Source organism: Gossypium raimondii, chromosome 1, assembly GCF_025698545.1.
Source record: "Gossypium raimondii isolate GPD5lz chromosome 1, ASM2569854v1, whole genome shotgun sequence".
NCBI classification, from domain to species: domain Eukaryota; kingdom Viridiplantae; phylum Streptophyta; class Magnoliopsida; order Malvales; family Malvaceae; genus Gossypium; species Gossypium raimondii.
The window spans coordinates 41,389,114-41,408,626 of record NC_068565.1 but is presented as its reverse complement, the minus strand read 5'-3'; the positions used below and the strand labels follow the sequence as shown (position 1 = coordinate 41,408,626).

Below are 19,513 nucleotides of genomic sequence, written 5' to 3'. Positions count from 1 at the left end.
TTAATAGCCGAGTAATAAAAATGTAAAAATCTGATAATGATAGTGGATATTGTTACATAACTTTTGAAAGTTGAGTCTTAACTTTCTGTCTCTTGATTTCTCTCTTTTGTCTGTGCTAACTCTTACTTTGTCTCCATTATCTATTCTTAGCCTAGATTTTTCTCCATGCCTAAAACTTGGCCTACCCTTTTTCTCTATAGTTAGTGCTTGTCTGGATTTTTCCTTGCCTTGCTTGGCTTTGTTGGAAGCTTTGCTCGATTTGATCCATAGGTTTTGGGTCCGATACATTGTGAGGAGGTTGAAGTTTGTGGATGGCTAGTATGAACTTCTTAAGGTGCCTTAAGTACTCAGGTTAGAGTTCCAAATTACAATGGTTTCCCCCTTTAAGCCATAATGGTTCATACTTCTCTTTGCATAGTTCCCAAGTTGCTTCCTATGAGAAAAGTTCACTTCATCTTCTACCATTAAAAATAAATTTTATTTTAGTCAATTATATTTAGAATTAATTAAAATGATAAAAACATTAAAAATATGTAGTTGTAAAAATATTTAACAAAATAATTAAACGTGATTTTGTTTTTTGAAAATATATTGTCCTGTATTTATATTCAACTGAAAGAAAAGGCTAAGAACAAACAATAGAATAAAAAACCAAAAAAAGGCCCAAAGAGAGGCCCGATTCATTAAAAATAAAAAAATTCAAAAGTAAGTCCAAACCCTAAAAAGTCACACACTCCTAACAAACTTTAAAAAAATCTTCCTGCAGTCATTCATCATTTCTGATGGTCCCATTTCCTGTAACATCCCGTTTTTAAAGAATCGGAATAGTGGTTTCGGGACCACAAATTCAAGTCAGAAAGAAAATTTATTTTAAACTTATTACATGGTCTGAATTGAGATAGGAATAACGTATGAAAATTTCGTTAAGAAAATCTTACAGATTTCAAGTTTAATTGCTAAAAAGGACCAAATTACATAGAGTGCAAAAGTTTGAATTCTAATAGCTAGAGGGATTAAATAGCTATGGAATTCAAAACTTGAGGTCCTTATATGGCAATTAGACCATTAAATGTAGTTAGTAGATAAGCATGCTTAGTCATCAATGGAAAACTAAATAAAGAAAATGATGAAATTGGAAAGAAAAGATGATAGGATGATAAATAATAAAATAAAAGAAAATATCATTTTATCATTATCTTCCCAAATTTTCTATGGAAACCCTAGCTAAGAGAAAGAAATTCAAGTAAGCTTAATTGGGTAAGTAATTTTGTCTCGTTTTTATTAATTTTATATTTACGATATCGTAATAACTTAATCTAGTTAGTTTGGGGATTAATTTGCAAAGTTATTAAAGTATTAAAATTTTAGATGGATGAGTATGCTGAAATTTTGAAATTCATGGTAGAAAATGAAAGGTTGTTAATAGGTAAACAAAATTTGTAAAGGAAATTCTCATGAAATTGTGATTTAGGGACTAAATTGAAAAGATGTAAAATTCATGGAAAATTTCTAAATTTTGTGAAATACATGGGTTGTAAATGTCATATGAAAAATTTGATTAGGCTTGGAATAAGGATTAAATTGCATGAATTTCATTTTCCGAGCCTATGGACGAAATTAGAATTTATCAAAAGCATGGGGGCAAAATGGTACTTTTGCCTAAGATGTAAATTGGATTGAATTGAATATGAAATTTATTAAATTGGTGTTAAATTTCTTTATATAGATCCAGAAAGATCAAATAAGGAATTAGATCGAGGAAAAGAAAAAGTGTTGGATTAGTAGATTTCCATATACGAGCAAGTAACGAGGTAAGTACGTGTAACTAAATTGTGTTTATATTTATATGATTGAATTGAATGTTGTACTATGAATTGTGTAATTGCTATATGTATGAAATTGACTACATTTCTAACAAAGCTTGATAAATGTTAAATCCCGTTTGAATAATGAAATTCGATATATGCAGGATTTCCCGTATTGGTCGTGGTCCTGCATATGTTGTAGACACACCATAGCTCAAAAGAGCGTCCTGTTATAAGCCCTTTCGAACTTCCCGTTACATGGTTCCTGCGAGCATCCCAATTGGTATTAATCATGCATGTGTTTTGACATACCTCAGCTCTTTGTGAGTGTCTTATTATATGATTGGTATTGATCCCGCATGTATTGCAGACATACCGCAACTCTTTATAAGCGTCCCGATATATGGCTCTTCATGAGCTTCCCGATATGACTTGCTTGAACTTCCTGATATTTGGCTATCCGTACCTTCCTGATAATAGCTCTTTAGAGTTACCTGTCAAACTCACATGAGCTTTCTATTTTAAACTCTTATGGGTCTCCTATTATAGCCTGGATAAGCTTCCCATTATATAACTCACATGAGCTTCCTGTTATATGGCTCGAGAGAGTGCTTTCTGATTATGTGCTCTAATGAGTACCCCTAAATATGAATTGACAGATTACAATTTTGTACACTTCGAGTGTACTACATGTGTATCCATCGATATTTCAAATAAATTTAACTAGCAAAGTTCTGACATGGGCTAAACTGAACTTGAGATGGTTTGTTATTGAAATATACATGTTATATGGAAATATGATATGAAAAGCATATGTATGTGAAAGTTATTACATGATGAGCTAATTCATGTTCTTGGTATTTATGTTAATTACTTGACTAACATGATTAGTGAAGTTGTGTGTTTTAGGTTTTTAACCAAATTGTTTTGATGCCATTTATATGTTTATTTTAATGAAAATGAATGATAAGTTAAATTTCCAGTTATACGAACTTACTAAGCATTATATGCTTACTTTGTTTATTTATTTTGTTTTATAGTACTCAAAAGCTCGTAAAGGTTGGAAGCTGGTCAGAGCATCTTCACATTATCCCTCTGCTCATTTTGGTACAATTAGAAAACTCAATTAAATTATAATGACATGTGTAGGTTATTTAGCCAATGATGGCATGATAATGTTTTGGTTGTAACTAGCCATTGGAATGGCTAGTGTTAGACATATTTTGTTGTAATTATATAAGGCCTTATTATGCTTGATGCATGTGTTGAAACGGTTGAATGGTGGAAGTTACATAAGTATGTTAAAGGTTGCATGAATTGGTAAAATATACTATTACGTTTATATGGCCAAATAGGTAATATTGAATACTTGGAAATATAGGATGTTATGACATGAATTGAGCTTGAAATTGGCTTGAATTGAAGGTTTTATTGTGGCTTGTAATGGTGCAAAATTGCTTGGTTAGGTTAATGCCAAGTTGGGTGAGAAATGTGGCCTTGGAAATGGCCTAACTTCGTCCATACGAGTGAAGACATGGGCGTGTGTCTCAGCCATGTGTGACACACGGCCATGCACACGGGCGTGTGATTTTTTCGTGTGTCCCCTGTATCTTAAAAATTGAGAAACAGAATGCTTCGAATTGCTCACACGGACAAAGACATGGGTGTGTGTCTCAGCTGTATGTATCACACAACCTGGCACACGGGCGTGTGACTTGGCCATGTGAACCCTGCACCTTAGTTATGCAAGTTAGCATGCTCACATGGCCTAGCACACAAGCGTGCAGCCTGGCCATGTAACTAAGTCAGTGTGCAACCTAATTTGGACATGGGTTGGAACACGACCGTGTGCTTCACATCGAATACCCACATGGCTTGAGACACGGGTGTGTCACTTGGCCATGTGAGCCACACGGCCTGGCAACATGGGCGTGTGTCCCCTACGCATAAGGAAAATTTTTGAAATTTTGTGAAAAAGTTCTTGAGTTCTCGGTTTAGTCCCGACTTGTTTCTAATGCATAATTTGGATCTCGAGGGTCCATTTAAGGGGCAGTATGATTGATTATGTATGATTTCAGATATGAATAGTAAATGTTATAAATTAACTGTATTTGTTCTGTAAATTTTGGTAATGCTCCGTAACCATGATCCGGCGATGGATATGGGTTAGGGGTGTTACGCTTCCTCTTTAACTAATTGTCTCTTCAAGCTCCTCTAGATGACTGTCAACAACCTCACGCTCTCTTATGGTTACAAACGGTATTTTTAATATTAATATTTAAAAATATGTTTACTATTTTATAAAAAATAAATTAAATTGGAAAATGCATCTAAATTAGAATATTTATAAATGATAAAATTGATTAAAATTAAATATGTTTTCAATTATAATTAAATTTATATTTTCAACACAAAAATTTTAGAACATCCCTCAAAATGTGTAAACAACTTTAAAACAATTTGAGAAAGAGGGTAGCACAGGAAGGCTAGGTCACAGATAAATGAGTTCAAGGATCTTATGGATGAGCTGGCCCTTGTTGATATCAAACCCGATAAAGGATGGTTTACTTGGGTTAATAATAGGGGTGGGAATACCATGATTAAGGAGAGATTAGATAGATTCCTTACTTCGGTGTCTGTTATTGAAAATTTCCCTTTTATGGCTAGATGTGTGGTGCGTCAAACTAAGTCTGACCATGATGCTATTGTCTTGGATACATGAGGCCGCAAGCCTAAGATGCAGTATAAAGATCCCAGGCTTAGTTTCAAGTTTGATGAGTGTTGGACCACTGACGTGGAAGCTAAGAACATTATTAAAGGCGCATGGCATTGCAGTGACAAAAACTTTGTGGAAAAGCTTGATAATACGTGTCTAATGCTAGGCCCTAGGCAACGTGGTAAATACAAAAAAAAATGAAAAAAGACATTCGTAGACTGGAACACAAGATTGATATGGTTATTGACGTACCTCAAGGTATTAATAGTACACCAGTGTTGAAAGAAACCTGAAGCGGGCTCAATCATCTTTATGCTAAGGAAGAGAAATATTGGTCCTAAAGATCCCGGTCCCATTGGTTAAAGGAGGGTGACATGAATACTCAATATTTCCAAGCGAGAGCTACTAGTCGACTGAAGAAAAACAATATTGAAAAGCTTAAAGATTCAAATGCCAATTGGGTGACGGACAATAGAGATATTTGCAATGTTGCTAAAAACTATTTTTGCAATTTGTTTCAGTCTAATAAATATGTTGATGATATCCATGTTTTGAATTATATCAATGAGTGTGTTACTAAAGACTCCAATGATTGGCTTGAAAAAGACTACAAAGAGAGTGAGATCGTCCAAGCCATTAAGCAGATGGATCTGAGGAAGTCCCTTGGAGTGGATAGCCTTTCGGAGAGTTTCTTCAAGCACAACTGGGAGATTGTTGGTTGGAACACTATTTGATTTTGCCTTGATATTCTTAACGGGAATAAAGATGTTTTCTATTTAAATGAAACTATGATAATTCTAATCCCTAAATTTTGTGATCCTAATGACATCACTAATTTTCGCCCGATTAGCTTAAGCAGGTTTACATATAAGGTCATCTCCAAAGTGCTTGCCAAACAACTCAAAGTTGTCCTCCCTAATTGCATAAGTCCAAATCAGAGCGCATTTGTCCCTGGGAGAATGATACATGAAAATATTTTGATCGCTCACAAATTACTCCACTATCTTCAAAGTTCTAAAAATGGTCCCAAGAAAGGCCTCATTGTTAAGCTCGATATGAGCAAAGTATACGACCGGGTGGAGTGAGACTTCGTGGAGGCGGTAATGCTGAAGATGGGCTTCGGAAATAGTTGGGTAAAAAAAGTCATGAATTGTGTTCGGATCGTTTGATATATAGTAAAGTGCAATAATACTTTGTCGGATGTTATTATTCCCGAGAGGGGATTTCGTTAAGGCGATCCCTTCTCCCCTTACTTGTTCTTATTTTGCATGGAAGCACTCTCGAGAATGCTTCTTCATGCGCAAGGTAATAATGTCTTACATGGAATCTAGGCTAGCATCAATGGCCCTAGGATTAACCACCTCTTTTTTGCGGACGATGCCTTTATTTTTGTTAAAAATAAAAATTGTAATGTTGTTGCTTTACTTAATATTTTAAAGGACTTTACTACTGTTTCAGGACAGGAGCTAAATTTTAGTAAGTCTACGGTTCTTTTTAGCTGCAACACTTTTAATGCGCAAAGGCACAGACTTGGTGACTTACTAAGGATGAAAGTGGTAGAGAAACTGGATAACTGTCTTGGCCTTCCCTTGCCTATTGGTAAGAAAAAATCATTTTCTTTTCAAGAGATTAACAATCGTTTGTCTTGCAGAATTAATAGTTGGACAAAGAGGCTTTTATCGTTTGGAGGCAAAGAGATTTTCATCAAGGCGATTCTCCAATCTATACCAACATACGCAATGTCGGTTTTTCTTGCTCCTAAAGGTGTTGCCGAAGATATGCAAACAAATATCAGTAGAGTTTGGTAGACTGGCAAAGAACGGGGTAGATTTTGGACAATGCTTTCATGGAAGAAGTTGTGTCACCTTAAGGGTATGGGAGGGCTCGGCTTTAGGGATATCCACCTTTTTAATTTGGCGATTCTCGGTCGGTAGGTGTGGAGGCTCATTAACAATAAAGAAACTCTTTGCTATAAAGTTCTTAGCTCTAAGTACTTTCCTGATGGGAATATCTTCAACTCTAAAAAAATTGACAAAGCCTCGTTTACTTGGAGTAGCATTACTGCTGCGGCTGATGCCCTCAAAGATGGCTTCGGATGGCAAGTTGGGTGCGGTGACCGTATTAATATCCGTACTGATAATTGGAGGGCTGGAAGGCTTAAATAGGGAAGTTATTAAGTCAAACCTGTTGAGTCATAATGAATACAATGTAAGAGAGCTTTGGCATGTTGAAAGTAGAAGCTGGAATACCTGTAGGGTCTATGAGTTTTATGGCCAAGAGAAAATATGTAACTTACCAATCGAGGACGAGAATCACAATGATAGAATGGTGTGGTTTCACAATTTTTTAAGAGATTATACCTCGAAGTCTGCTTACTCTTGGCTTCTCTTGAAGCAAATTGGGTTTGGCCCCTATAGGTTTTTTTGGAGAGCGATCTGGAAACTCGACACTCTACTAAAATCCGTGTGTTCACCTGGCGTGTGGATAACGAGATCCTGCCAACTAATGTCAAGATAGCCTCTGTTCATCGTGGATTTGGTCAAGCTTGTCCTAGGTGTGGTGCCGATTATGAGACTCTCGTACACGCCCTCAAAGACTATCCGATTTCGAGGGCCACTCTTATGTTTGGCGGTCTAGACAGTAGCATTATTTTCAAGAAGTATGATAGATGTATCAACTGGCTGGAAGATATGTTGAGAATTGTTGATAAAAAATAAAAAGCAATGGCGGACTTTATGACTATCTTGTGGAATTGTTGGAATAATAGAAACAACCGTTTATTTTAGGGTAAAGAATAAGAGGCGAAGGCTATATGGGAAAGGGCCATCATGCTTAGTAAAGAGTTCCACATCCATAATCTGTTAAATGTGCCGATAATATTTGCCCAGCTCGACAGAAAAAAATGGGATAAACCTCCGAAGAACTGTATTAAAATTAATTTTGATGCTTCTACTGGTAATAATAGAACTGGATATGGGGTTATTGTAAGGGATGTCGATGGTTTTGTCTTGGGTGGAGGTGGGGGCTTTAAGGAGATGCAGCTATCGGTTGAGGAGGCTAAGTGGTATGCATTTGACGAGAGCATTAAGATAGCATGTCGTCTTAATATTAAAGGAGACGTGATTTTTTAATCTGATAGTGCAGGGCTAGTCAACAAAATAAATGGCCAGAAAAGGGACCTGGCAATTATTGGCGCATGGATTAAGGACAGTCTTAAGGCTTTAGCAAATTTTAGGTCTGCCACTTGTGTTTGGACTAATTGGCAATGTAATTCTGTGGCAGATTATATTTGTAAGAAAATGTGTGCGGATGCTTGTAATTGGTTTTTTTATATGAATTATCCTACATATATCCATAATGCTGTAATTTGTGATGCTATTAAATGAAACTTGTTTCGACCCTTATGGTCATTTTTATTCAAAAAAAAAAACTTTAAAACGGTTTTGAAGTTTTTTCAAAAACAAAATTAGAAGGATATTTACTTCATTTTTAAAATAAGTTTGCAAACATATAACTTTTAAATCTAAAATCTAAAATGTTGAAAAGATAGTTTTAAAAAATTAAAATTGGAATATCATTTTATCAATAGTGTTAGGAGTTAAATTGTTTTGAAATAATTTTCAAAACAACATTTTTGTATAAATTTATAATATTTTAAAAATTTAAAATCTTGTTTCAAAATTTTTAAGCTATTTTATATTTAACACTATTTTTTAAATACAATATAAGAATAAATTATCAAAAGTTGTATGCATTTTAAAAGTTTTAGAAATTTGAAATACTATTTTAGAATAATTGTAGAAGTTTTAAAGCTCAAATTTTGTCTTTAATTTATTCTAATAAAAGTTTTAAACAACTAAATAAAATATATGCTATCAAAGTTTAAATAAGTTTAAAGCAAATTTTTATGCCAGTCACTATTTAATATTGTTAATTGTTATTTAAATTTTTTTTATAAAACACAGCAACCCGTCATATAATATGGATGAAGATAAATATTTTTATTTTTATTTTGTAATCATAGTTATTAAATTATTACTTCCTCTACATTTAAAAGTAAGTTCATATATCTCATGCATTAAGTTCTGTATAGTATAAAATAAAATTAATAATAGTCAAATTGTATAAAAATTTTAAATTACATATATTATTAAAAATTTATTCATAGTGCTGGAAAAATCCGGTTTAAACATCAATTTTGTTGCATAGCGAAAAATTAATTTTTTTTTCTAAAAACTGAGTGATTGTGTTATTTATAATAATAAAACATTCCTCGAATTGTTACCTATGTTTGGAATAGGTGGTCTAAATCATTCGCTAGCTTTCTACTAACATGGTCTTCTCTGTTATTCTCGAACCCTCAGTTTACTTAGGGTGTGGACTCCAATTCACAAACTGATAAATGCAATGAAAACTTAATAATTTTCGAGTGGGAAAAATTAAATCTCTATTTAGAGACAAAAACAAAAACCGAACCTTTAACAAATATAATTTATCTATAAATAAATCACCACTATTTTCTAGTAGAATAGCGACATTCAATATGTGTATGTTTTGGCTTAAATTATATCATATATAGAGAAATAATATAAGAATTCTAGTTGAATAATAAGAAAAAAATTTGTTTTAATAGGAAATACACATATAATCCCCTATTGTGACTACATATGGGTAAGGACACCCCCTTTTCTAAGTTAGGGTTGTTACCCATCCTATGTGAGATGGATCATTTGGCCTGTCTCATGTATTGGGTATAATTATGCGTTATATAAATTTTTAGTCAACTCATATAATTTATTTAACCTAATAGTTAATTTTTTATTTCCTAAAATATTATTTATTTAATTAGTTAAAATAAATTTAATTAATTTTTTTAATTAAATTATTTTTCAACTTAATTTCGATTCCGTTAAAGTCATAATGACTTTATCATACTAGTATCTATAAGTAAATAAATTTAATTGACTTGTTCAATAAAACTACAATGAGTAATTAATTTAATTTCTACTTTGAATTTCACTATTTAATTTCAATCAATTAAACAATAATTCAAAAAATTAGTTTAATTTTCAAGTCATTTCTTGTTCATAGCAAGATAACGCATTCATTGCGGATATAATGATACAAGATTTTTTGTTTTCCACCATCATCATCTTCATTCAAGACCAAGGTTTCATTGTTTAGTAAGATAAAGTTTGTTTAGAGAAAGAAAGCTTTAATCAATTTAAGAAATCATATTTCCATCATATCCACCATAGTTATTTAAGATTTTGGCATGATAAACAACTTATTTAATAAAGAATGTAATTTGTAATCATGGATATTATTGCTATAAGTGAAAAGTCATTATAAAAGGTTAAAATAAAATATATAAAAATCAGTTTTATTAGAAACTTGACTTTTATTGCGAAATATTATTATAAAGGGTGACCGATATAGAAAGGGTTGTATATAATTTTGAATTAAAGAATTAGTATAATTAATGGTTGAGGTGAATAAGTGTAATAATAACTAGATTTTTCCTTATCATAAGTGTAATAATTAATGGTTGAGTGTTCACCGCCCCAGATGTAACTTGGGTTCGAGTTGCACTAGTCACGTTGCTACTATAGCTTTACCCTTTTCTTATAATTCACAAAAAGAAAAGTTAAAAATAAAGCAGTAAAGAATAAAATATGTTTTTATAATATTATAATGTGAATATTATAGAATAAATATAATTTGTGTGGTGAATATGTAAAGTGATGTATTTGAAGTTTGCTAAATGTTGGGTAAATGAAAGTGGTTGATTAATATATTTGCTAAAATTTTAGTTTTAAAAAAATTAAATATAAGAGAATTTTATAATTTTATTAGAATCAGGTTAATTTGAGATAATTTGTAAATATAGAGAGTTAATTCTTTTATAATCATGAAAAATAATAAAATATGTAATCGTTGAGGGTTAAATATGTTATTATATCAATTTTAAAACTATCACGACATCGATTTATTAAAGATTTAACAGAAAAGATAAAGAAAAAAACTCAATAAGTTGAATAATCAGTTTAAAATTTTTATAATTAGGTGACGAAAGTGAAATTAAACCATAATTAAGTCATGGCCTACCAAAAATATAATTAAAGTAGTAAAAGAAGAATAAATATTTTAAGTATTTCAGGAGGTAGACTACAGAACGGGCCCGGCGCTGAATTCAAACTATCCACAATTAAAATAAGAAAAGAAATAAAAATCGAAAATGTCAAAAAGCCCAAAGTCGCCTAAGGAAGGCAGGGACATGACAGTTGTAGTGGTAGAGGACAACAGCGGCAATTTGAAGCAGGATAAGAGGGTAAAACAGAAAAAAGGAAACAAAAACATTGGGAAGTGGGGTGGATGGAGATGGAGAAATTAGGTCAACGTTTCCATACCAACCCAAAGTTAAAAAAAGAGGTTTAATTCTGTATTTCACCCTTTTAGTTTATGAAAATTAATAAGTTAGTTCTTTTATTTTAATTTATCAAAATTTGATAAGCATGTGCGCTTAAACAGTTAATTTTGCTAATTTTTACATGTAAGTTGTTTTTCTTTATATGTCTATTCTTATTATAAAATCTCAGTTGTAAAAAGATTAATGTACCTTGTTTTAAATGATAAATACTATTATTATGATGTTTTTGTCTAATGATCGGACATATGTATAATAAGCTTTATAAACTCAACGCTTGCCCCTTTTCCTAGAATCATTGTTGAACAAATTTTAAAAGAAAATATGTTTTAAATAAAATGTGACATAATTTAGTAAATTATTTAATTGTTAATTTTAGACTAATGATATAACACCAAGGTTTAGCAAATGGGCTAACTTGTCAATTTTTGTAAAATATGAGAACTAAATTCTAATAAATTAGAGTAAACAAACTAATTTATCAATTCTTATAAAGTAGAGGGATTGAAACTCTAAATTAAACCTTAAAAAGCCAGTTTGAAGGTAAAATAACAGGACATCATCTTCACTGGTTCCACCTACCTCCTTCCTCTTCATATAGTCTTTCAGTTTGGTTTTGTGTATAACATTCATAGTAATATTTTTTCAGAAAGAAAATGGCGGATTCTGCTGTGGCTTTGGAGGATGTTGCTTCCGTTGATATCATGACTGAGCTACTTCGCCGTTTCAAGTGCTCCTCCAAACCAGACAAACGCCTCATTCTCATTGGTTCGTTTCTTGGTTTTTCTAGTGTTTGCTTTAATTTTTTCTTAGGGTGATTGAAGTGACAAAATTCAATGAATTGCAGGCCCCCCTGGATCTGGAAAGGGCACACAGTCGCCTATGATTAAGGATGATTACTGCTTGTGCCATTTAGCCACAGGTGATATGCTCAGAGCTGCAGTTGCTGCCAAAACACCTCTTGGAATTAAGGCCAAAGAAGCCATGGATAAAGTAACATCATATCTTTCCCCTTACTGGATAGTCATATCCATTATTAATCTAATTGTGAAGTATAATATTAGGACATGTGCTTTGTTTGATGTTAGGGTGAACTTGTCTCTGATGATTTGGTGGTTGGGATTATTGATGAAGCCATGAAGAAACCCTCTTGCCAAAAAGGTTTCATTTTAGATGGTTTTCCGAGGACTGTGGTTCAAGCACAGAAGGTGCCCTTCTTTTCATTTCCCTTTTAATCTTTTGGGGTTACTCTTGGGGTCTTTTAACCATGTTTCTTATGTTTGATGTATAGCTTGATGAGATGCTTGGGAAGCAGGGAGCTAAGATCGACAAGGTGTTGAACTTTGCCATCGATGATTCCATATTGGAAGAGAGGATCACCGGTCGTTGGATTCATCCTTCTAGCGGCCGAACCTACCACACCAAATTTGCACCTCCCAAAGTTCCTGGTCTTGATGATGTAGGTTTCCTTTTTCATTTGTCTTTTCTATTAAATGATTATGGATACAGAATGAATCTGCAAGCTCCGTCTGGATCTTTATACCTTTGTCTTTGTTTGCAAACATTTTTGAGTTGATTAAGCAAATAAAGGATATGACACGCATTCTCTTAGATATACTTAGAGTTTTTGGTTAAGGCTCATTTATTTGGACTGATGCATTACCTGATCCATCAATTTTCATCACATATGTAAGAGGGATCTGCAGGTTTTAGGGTTGTGTTTTTGAAATATGATGATGCACTCTCTAGGAATATGTAAAATCGGATTCTTCAGGCCAATGAGGCCTTGGCTCAGTTGGCAAAGGTGGAGGCCTTGGGTCTTGAGTGTCCAGGTTCAAGACTTACCATGTGTAGGTCTCTGAGTTTCATAGTTTTAGTCTAGTTAGTCTCAATTTATTGATTTTAATCTGGATTTTTATCAGTTCTTAGTTGGTTTGTGATGTAACACGTTTTGTTCTTACTGTACATTGAAGGTCACTGGGGAGCCATTGATTCAAAGAAAAGATGACACCCCAGCAGTTCTCAAGTCAAGGCTAGAGGCTTTTCATCGACAGACTGAGCCGGTATGCTTGTTTCCTCCATGGAATATAACAAAATCACTCAACTCTTTGTGGCCGTGATGACCTTATAAACAAATTCTGATAGTTTGACGATATGCAGGTAATCGATTATTATGGTAGCAAAGGTATTCTTGCCAATCTTCCTGCGGAGAAACCTCCAAAAGAGGTCACTTCTGAGGTTCAGAAGGTTCTTTCTTCATAGGACTTGATCCTACCTCGTTCATTTATTTATTTTTCTCAAATTTTTGTTAATCATTTTGAATTAAACCGATACATTGTCGGCAAACCGTTGTTTACATTTCAAAAATGAGTATTTACTGGTTTTGGGAGCCTTCAAGAGGGTTTTCCCCCCACAAAATAATAGTTTACTACAGGTTTTGTAGTGACATTGAAGTGATTAAATTTCTGAGTTCTGTCCCTATTTTTGTAGTTTTGTAGTGTCAATATCCTTCTCATAGTCCTTTTAGCCAAAACCATCCTTTTCATATTTAATTCATCCATCTTAATCATTCTTATTTATTATCGATATTATCAATCAATTATGTTGTTTTAAAGTTTGGAAACACATTTTATTTTGGTAAGCATCAAAAGTTAGATTATATTTTGCTTACTTCATTAAAAAATTGGATAAATTAATTTCTATACATTAGATTAAAGAGAAAATTGATATTTAAAAAAAATCCATTTCTATTGTTAAAAACTGGCGTGATTGGCGGAATAACCAAACAGTTACATGTAACATGTCATGTGTACTTCAAACTGACATATTAACAATAGAAATGAATAAAATTTTTAACTTTACTGTAATGCATATATACTGATTTATCCATTTATAGAATAAAGAGCACAAGATACAATATAATTCATAATACTTATTTTAACATTGGTGATAAGTAATAGAATGCAAAGACCGATGTTGGGCAGTACTCCAAATACTTGAAATTCAAGATTGCAGTGATAATCACATGTAATAATATTTGATATTTTCACTATATATTCTTACAAAGTAAATTTCCACAAAGTAAAGTCACCTTTTAATAATTAAAAACTCATATAATTTGCATCGCAGTTAAAGGCATGATTATTATTAAAAGCTTTGGTTAAAAGTGATGTGAAATGAAAGTGTCCTTTTTCTTCGGTTTGTTGCTTAATACTTAAATTTATCAATTTTTAATTTTGAGTGGGAAAAAGGGTTTGGATCTGATTTAATGTTTGTTGCTTTTTATATGGTTACGGAAAATGAGTGAATAAATGTTTGCCAAGATTTTTGTTTTCGTTGGAGTGATGGATGGTTGTATATGATTATAATATTAGACACAAACAAAATGAGGAAAACATATTTACTGCTTTTTTTCAAGTGGACTCCTATAAAAAAATAATTATTACAGCATCCACATCTTTTAAATCAAAACAAAACAAAAATTAATTTGGGAGTTTAAAAGGAAAAACAAAACTAATTCTCTTTTAAGAAAAATTATAAAATGAAAAGAGAAATTAGGAATCGGGTGATGCTCTTTATTAATATGTGTCAGACAATTATTTTTAAATATTGCTTCTTCTTTTTAACGAGTATCTGACATTGTAAACGTCTTCAAATTTTTCGCCCTCCTTAGAATTAGGGTAATTATTATAATATGATTGCTGCATCTCAAATTCATGGGTGTCGAGTTTATTATGATATATTTTAAATTTTAAAGTTACTAATTAGTCTAATTTAGAAAATAATAGAGGATAACATTTAATCATTCGAACAATTGTTTTTTTTTTAAAGGATAATGTAATCTAATTAAATTTTAACAGTAACTTAAATGGCATTGACACTCGTGGGTGTCGAGTTTTACTTAAAAACCCTAGCATAACCTTGATTTAAAAATTTATAAATAAGGAGTCAAAGTTGTAGATTTTTCATAGAAAACAAAACAAATTGTCTTTTATGTTCTACCATAAACCTTGCATAGCTAAGTATCTTGAAATTGCAATTTCCAAGCATATCATAACAGTTGCCCACCTATTGAGATACAAACGAAGACATGTTGCCAAGAATGTAGTGACATTGGAGTATTCTCTTTTGACTCTACTTCCCAGCAATATGAATATAGGTTTGCCTGATGACAAAATAGTTGTCACACCCGATTCTTCTAAGGACTCGAATTTAAAAAAGAGACGGAGAGCTGATTAAATGGAACTTTTTAGTGGCTGATGAACAATTAGTTGGGTTTCAATTCTGGATTGGTTAAGATGGAATCGACTAATTTCATAGTCGGAAACATAATGATTGCCGGTGAATTGCTAGTTGAGATTTAGAGACCATGTAGAGGAATTATATAATTAGGTGAGAAGGGATATTCCTGCTAAATGAATTCCTCTCAATTCTGTTTTCAATTTCCTCTCATCTACATCGTCTTATTTGGTTATTCCGAAGAAGAGGAAAATTAGGATAATTCAGCATGAAGCAGTAATAGTGACATTTGAAGTTTGGAAGTAGAGAATTTGAGAAATCGATAAGCTTTCTTATCTTTTTGTACTTATGGATTAGGGGTTGAGTAAGAGTAAGGATTTCCTAACAAGATTCTATAAACTAGGTTCTGGGTTTTAAAAGGTTGAATGCCTTCAATTTAATATATATATGGTTGTCGTGTTTAGCTATCAAGACGATAGAGGCTCTAGTATTTGGAAAAGCTAAGCTAACAAGGAATAAGGAGTTCAGGTGAGTTTTTGTGCTCTACCCCTAAGTGGTCGTTGATAATGCACTATTTGAATGATTTGTGTTTGAGTTTGTCTGAAACTGTTGTTGTGTATGGAAATGGTAATAAGAATGTTGAGTTTGAATAATACCGTGTAAGTGTGTATGATGGATGTTAAGTGTATTGACTAAGTAATCAATGGTGTACTGTATAATATAGTAATAAGTGTAATGACTTGAGTGATATGCATGTTTATTGTATGCAGAGTAAGGAGGGGATTACATTGACGAGTTAGTTGAAGATGGGAAAAATTGGCGTAATAGAGGAATAGGTAGACTGAAATGGGGATTCAAAGGAGTTTGGGCAGCATTGTGAAATGGTATCTACTGGCTCGCTAGAATGACACTATGACAACAGCCTATCAACTTTATGGAGTGACACCGCGACGACGGTTATCGTCTGGTCCTTCGAGGCAACATCGTGTAAACGATATATAGGTTCTTTGAGGCAAACTTCGAAAGGGGTTTATCGATTCTTCGAAATCAAAAGACCATGGTTAAGCCATGACATGATCCAAGGGCAAGTAGGTACAACTCATGGTAACAACGAAGTCTGCAAGGATGACGAATAAGAATCCTACCAAGGCATAAAAGAGAGATATCTATATAACTCGTGCGATGAGTAGGTTGACAGAATAATTGAGGTGCGATGGAAGCGCGAATAAACGTACTAAATAGAAGGGTCTACCAAACGGAAAAAGTAGTGGAGTTTGATAAAAGCGCAATAAACGCAACATATAGGAAATGAAGGGGTATTTCCTTCGGAGATACTTGAGAACAAGTATTCGCCATATGTGTTGTAGAATCATTGGTTAAGAGTACATAATGGTTCATTGAATTCTTGAAATTTCAAGTGAAATTGAAAAAGATGCGGCCAAAAAAATGGGAAGTCGTCCAAGGATCACTTTGAAGCGAGGATCGCTCAAACAATCTGATCAGTAAAGTCCGCTAAAGATCTATAGAGAAAAAGGATGTTCGGATAAGACTACATAGCACAGGAGGATCCGCATGGACTAGCAAGTGAGGAAGTCCGATGAAGACTACCTTGGGTGGAGAGTTTACCAGAAAATAGCGAAGGAAACGAAAGTCCATCAGGGCCATATAACACGATGAAGACCATGTGGGACTACCAAAGGTGGAAGCGCCAAGGGATACCTAAGTAGGAGATAGTTCGCTGGGAACTATCTATTAATTGGAGTGTCTTAAAATATTAGACTAATGTGAATAAGTATTTTAGGGTACATTACGGGTATGAGCCCACCAGAAAAAAAAAGGGGTGTTTATTCAATTAGACAAGTATCATATTCAAGTCCACAAATGAGGATACTTGGAAGAGACCTTATTCAGGAAAAATATCAAGAATAAGCAAAGTCGAAAAGTAGGTTATCGGCTACATGGTACGATAGATCCATATGGTGTTTAGTTTGAATTAAATGGATCAAGGTAAATATCCCTAGTTATGACGAATTCTCGGTTAAAACGCCAATAGTTATCGCCAGAGTTCAGAGTCAAATTCATATAAGATGTTTCCCTTTCATTCATATACATTCTCTCATTATAGCTCCCATTTTTAAATCATTCAATAGCATGTTTAATTGTGTTATGCCATTCCGATTTACAATATATATATCTGCCCTACCGAAGGCTACACAACATAATTCTTTTAACTCCATTTCTATAGATCAATTCATATCATATCATATCATATCATATCATTCATTTTAGAAGCAGATGGTAGTGGCTTAACATGAAAATGACCCATACTTCTTATCCTAGACATATAGAACTCAGACTAATGACTTTGGATAGACAACTATTATCATGCACACATACATTGATCATCCTTTACAGAGTAAGATTACTTATCTTACAATATTATAAAGTAAAGATAATCACAACACATGGAAGTAAGAAGGAACTCACCAGAAAAAGTGTAAATAGCAGGTCATTTGCCTTTGTCACTTGGACCTTTAGTAGCTAATTGAGTTAAAAATAAGGTTATTTAAACATATCATATTACTAATTCATCGAATCTAAACATGTATGCACGAAACGTTAACACTTAACCCATTACCAAGAAGTTTCCTTCATTACACCAGTTTGACACTTATGCATGTAGAATCGAAAATACGTAAATAGCCTTAAAAATAACCTAGGGTTCATTGGTAATTACCAGATAGCTATGACAAACATATAAGTTGGCTGACTATAGCGAACCCAACTGCAAACAGGTTTTTTTTACTTTGGTTTTTAGAAAATACAAAGAAGATCAATGAGGAAGATGAATACACAAAAAACGCAAATATTTTTGGTGAAGGCATTGCTCTCCTTATATACTTAAGCACGAAGACAAGGTTTAGTAGAAAAATAAGATAATTCCACTAACACTCTTGATTCTCGTGATTAAATGCGCTTATAAAAAATTAAGTCTTTTCATCTACAATAACTTAGTTCCATTCTAACTAAGTCTCAATTTAACTAACTAAAATTTTTTATTAAATAATAAACAAATCCATTCAACAGTAAACTAAGCAAGTTCGCCAAAGCATCTGGGTGGCATACACTTAACGAAAGAGTCCGTCAAACCACAGATCTTCGCCAAGCTAAGAGTTCACCAAATGGTGCATACAAAGAATTTTATACTTAATCAAAACAAAAAATTTACTTACTCATCTGTACACTTAATTCACTAAAACACTCTAAACAAAAATCAGATATCGATACTTCATCGGGTGGGTTGTTACAATAATATACAACTTGAAAAGATTGTTACTCTGCCGAAAAATAGAGAGAATTTATTCTTAACTATTAAATATATTTTTCTAGAATAAAAATTATACCGATTTCTATTAAAGAAAATAGATTTTCGTTTTCACCCCAAATAAAAGAAAGAAAACCTTTTCTAGTTTTGTGTTATGATTTAATTGGTTTGAGCTCACACTTGAAGTAGTTCGTGATACAAAAATAGCGGGAAAGATCGTTTGAAAGCCGAGAACAATGAACATCTGCTAAGCTGAAAACACATGTTTGAGTTCGTTTAGAGTTTATTACTATAAATATCACAAATCGGGTCAATTTTTAAAATTTTAATTTTTCACTGTGCAAGAAAATCATTTTCAAACCGAATTTTTTCCTTCAAGCTAATTGATTGAAGGATATGCTGTCATCTTTAGAAAGTCAAGTGGTTAATCTTGAGGAATCCATGGGGGATGTGAGGGAGACACTCGAGGTAGATGAGGGAGCTAGACTCGATGAAGGAGCAGCTCAAGAAATTTGGGGTAAAGTCTATTGATTCAAATGTTGAAGCGATGCAAGGGGTGCTCAATTCCACTGTGGATAAGTTGACAGTGAGGGATGATGCTCTTGAGGCTATGGTGACGACTTTGAAGGAATAGATTAAAGAGCTTAAAGGGGAGCTCGTTATCTACAAAGCTACTTTGGGTAATAGAATGTTGACTTTAGGACCTAAGTAATGAAAAATCGATGTTTCCAAACCGAAAAAGTTTAAGGGGGCAATGTCCGCAAGGAATGTGGACAACTTTCTTTTAATGATGGAACAATACTTCCATGCAATAGAAATTGAGAAAGATGTTACTAAGGTAAACACTGCGCCAATTTATTTTACTGATGTCACATTGTTATAGTGGCGCCATAGATCCACAAATGAGAGACAAGATGGTACTGCTATTGAGACTTGGGTGGAGTTCTAAAGCCAGTAAGTCGAGGGGCTTACAAACTGGAGTTGGCGAAAAACTCAAGGTT

General features: G+C 33.1%; 1 protein-coding gene across 1 annotated transcript; it reads left to right on the top strand.

Annotated features, from left to right (window-relative positions):
* The first annotated feature begins 11,511 nt into the window (after window positions 1-11,511).
* On the top strand, window positions 11,512-13,410 carry LOC105785856 (adenylate kinase 4). The gene is made up of 6 exons (XM_012612045.2): window positions 11,512-11,716; window positions 11,796-11,941; window positions 12,037-12,156; window positions 12,240-12,407; window positions 12,922-13,011; window positions 13,109-13,410. The coding sequence occupies exons 1-6, from the start codon at window positions 11,605-11,607 to the stop codon at window positions 13,208-13,210; spliced, it is 738 nt and encodes a 245-aa protein (XP_012467499.1). The 5' UTR covers window positions 11,512-11,604; the 3' UTR covers window positions 13,211-13,410.
* Window positions 13,411-19,513: the final 6,103 nt, after the last annotated feature.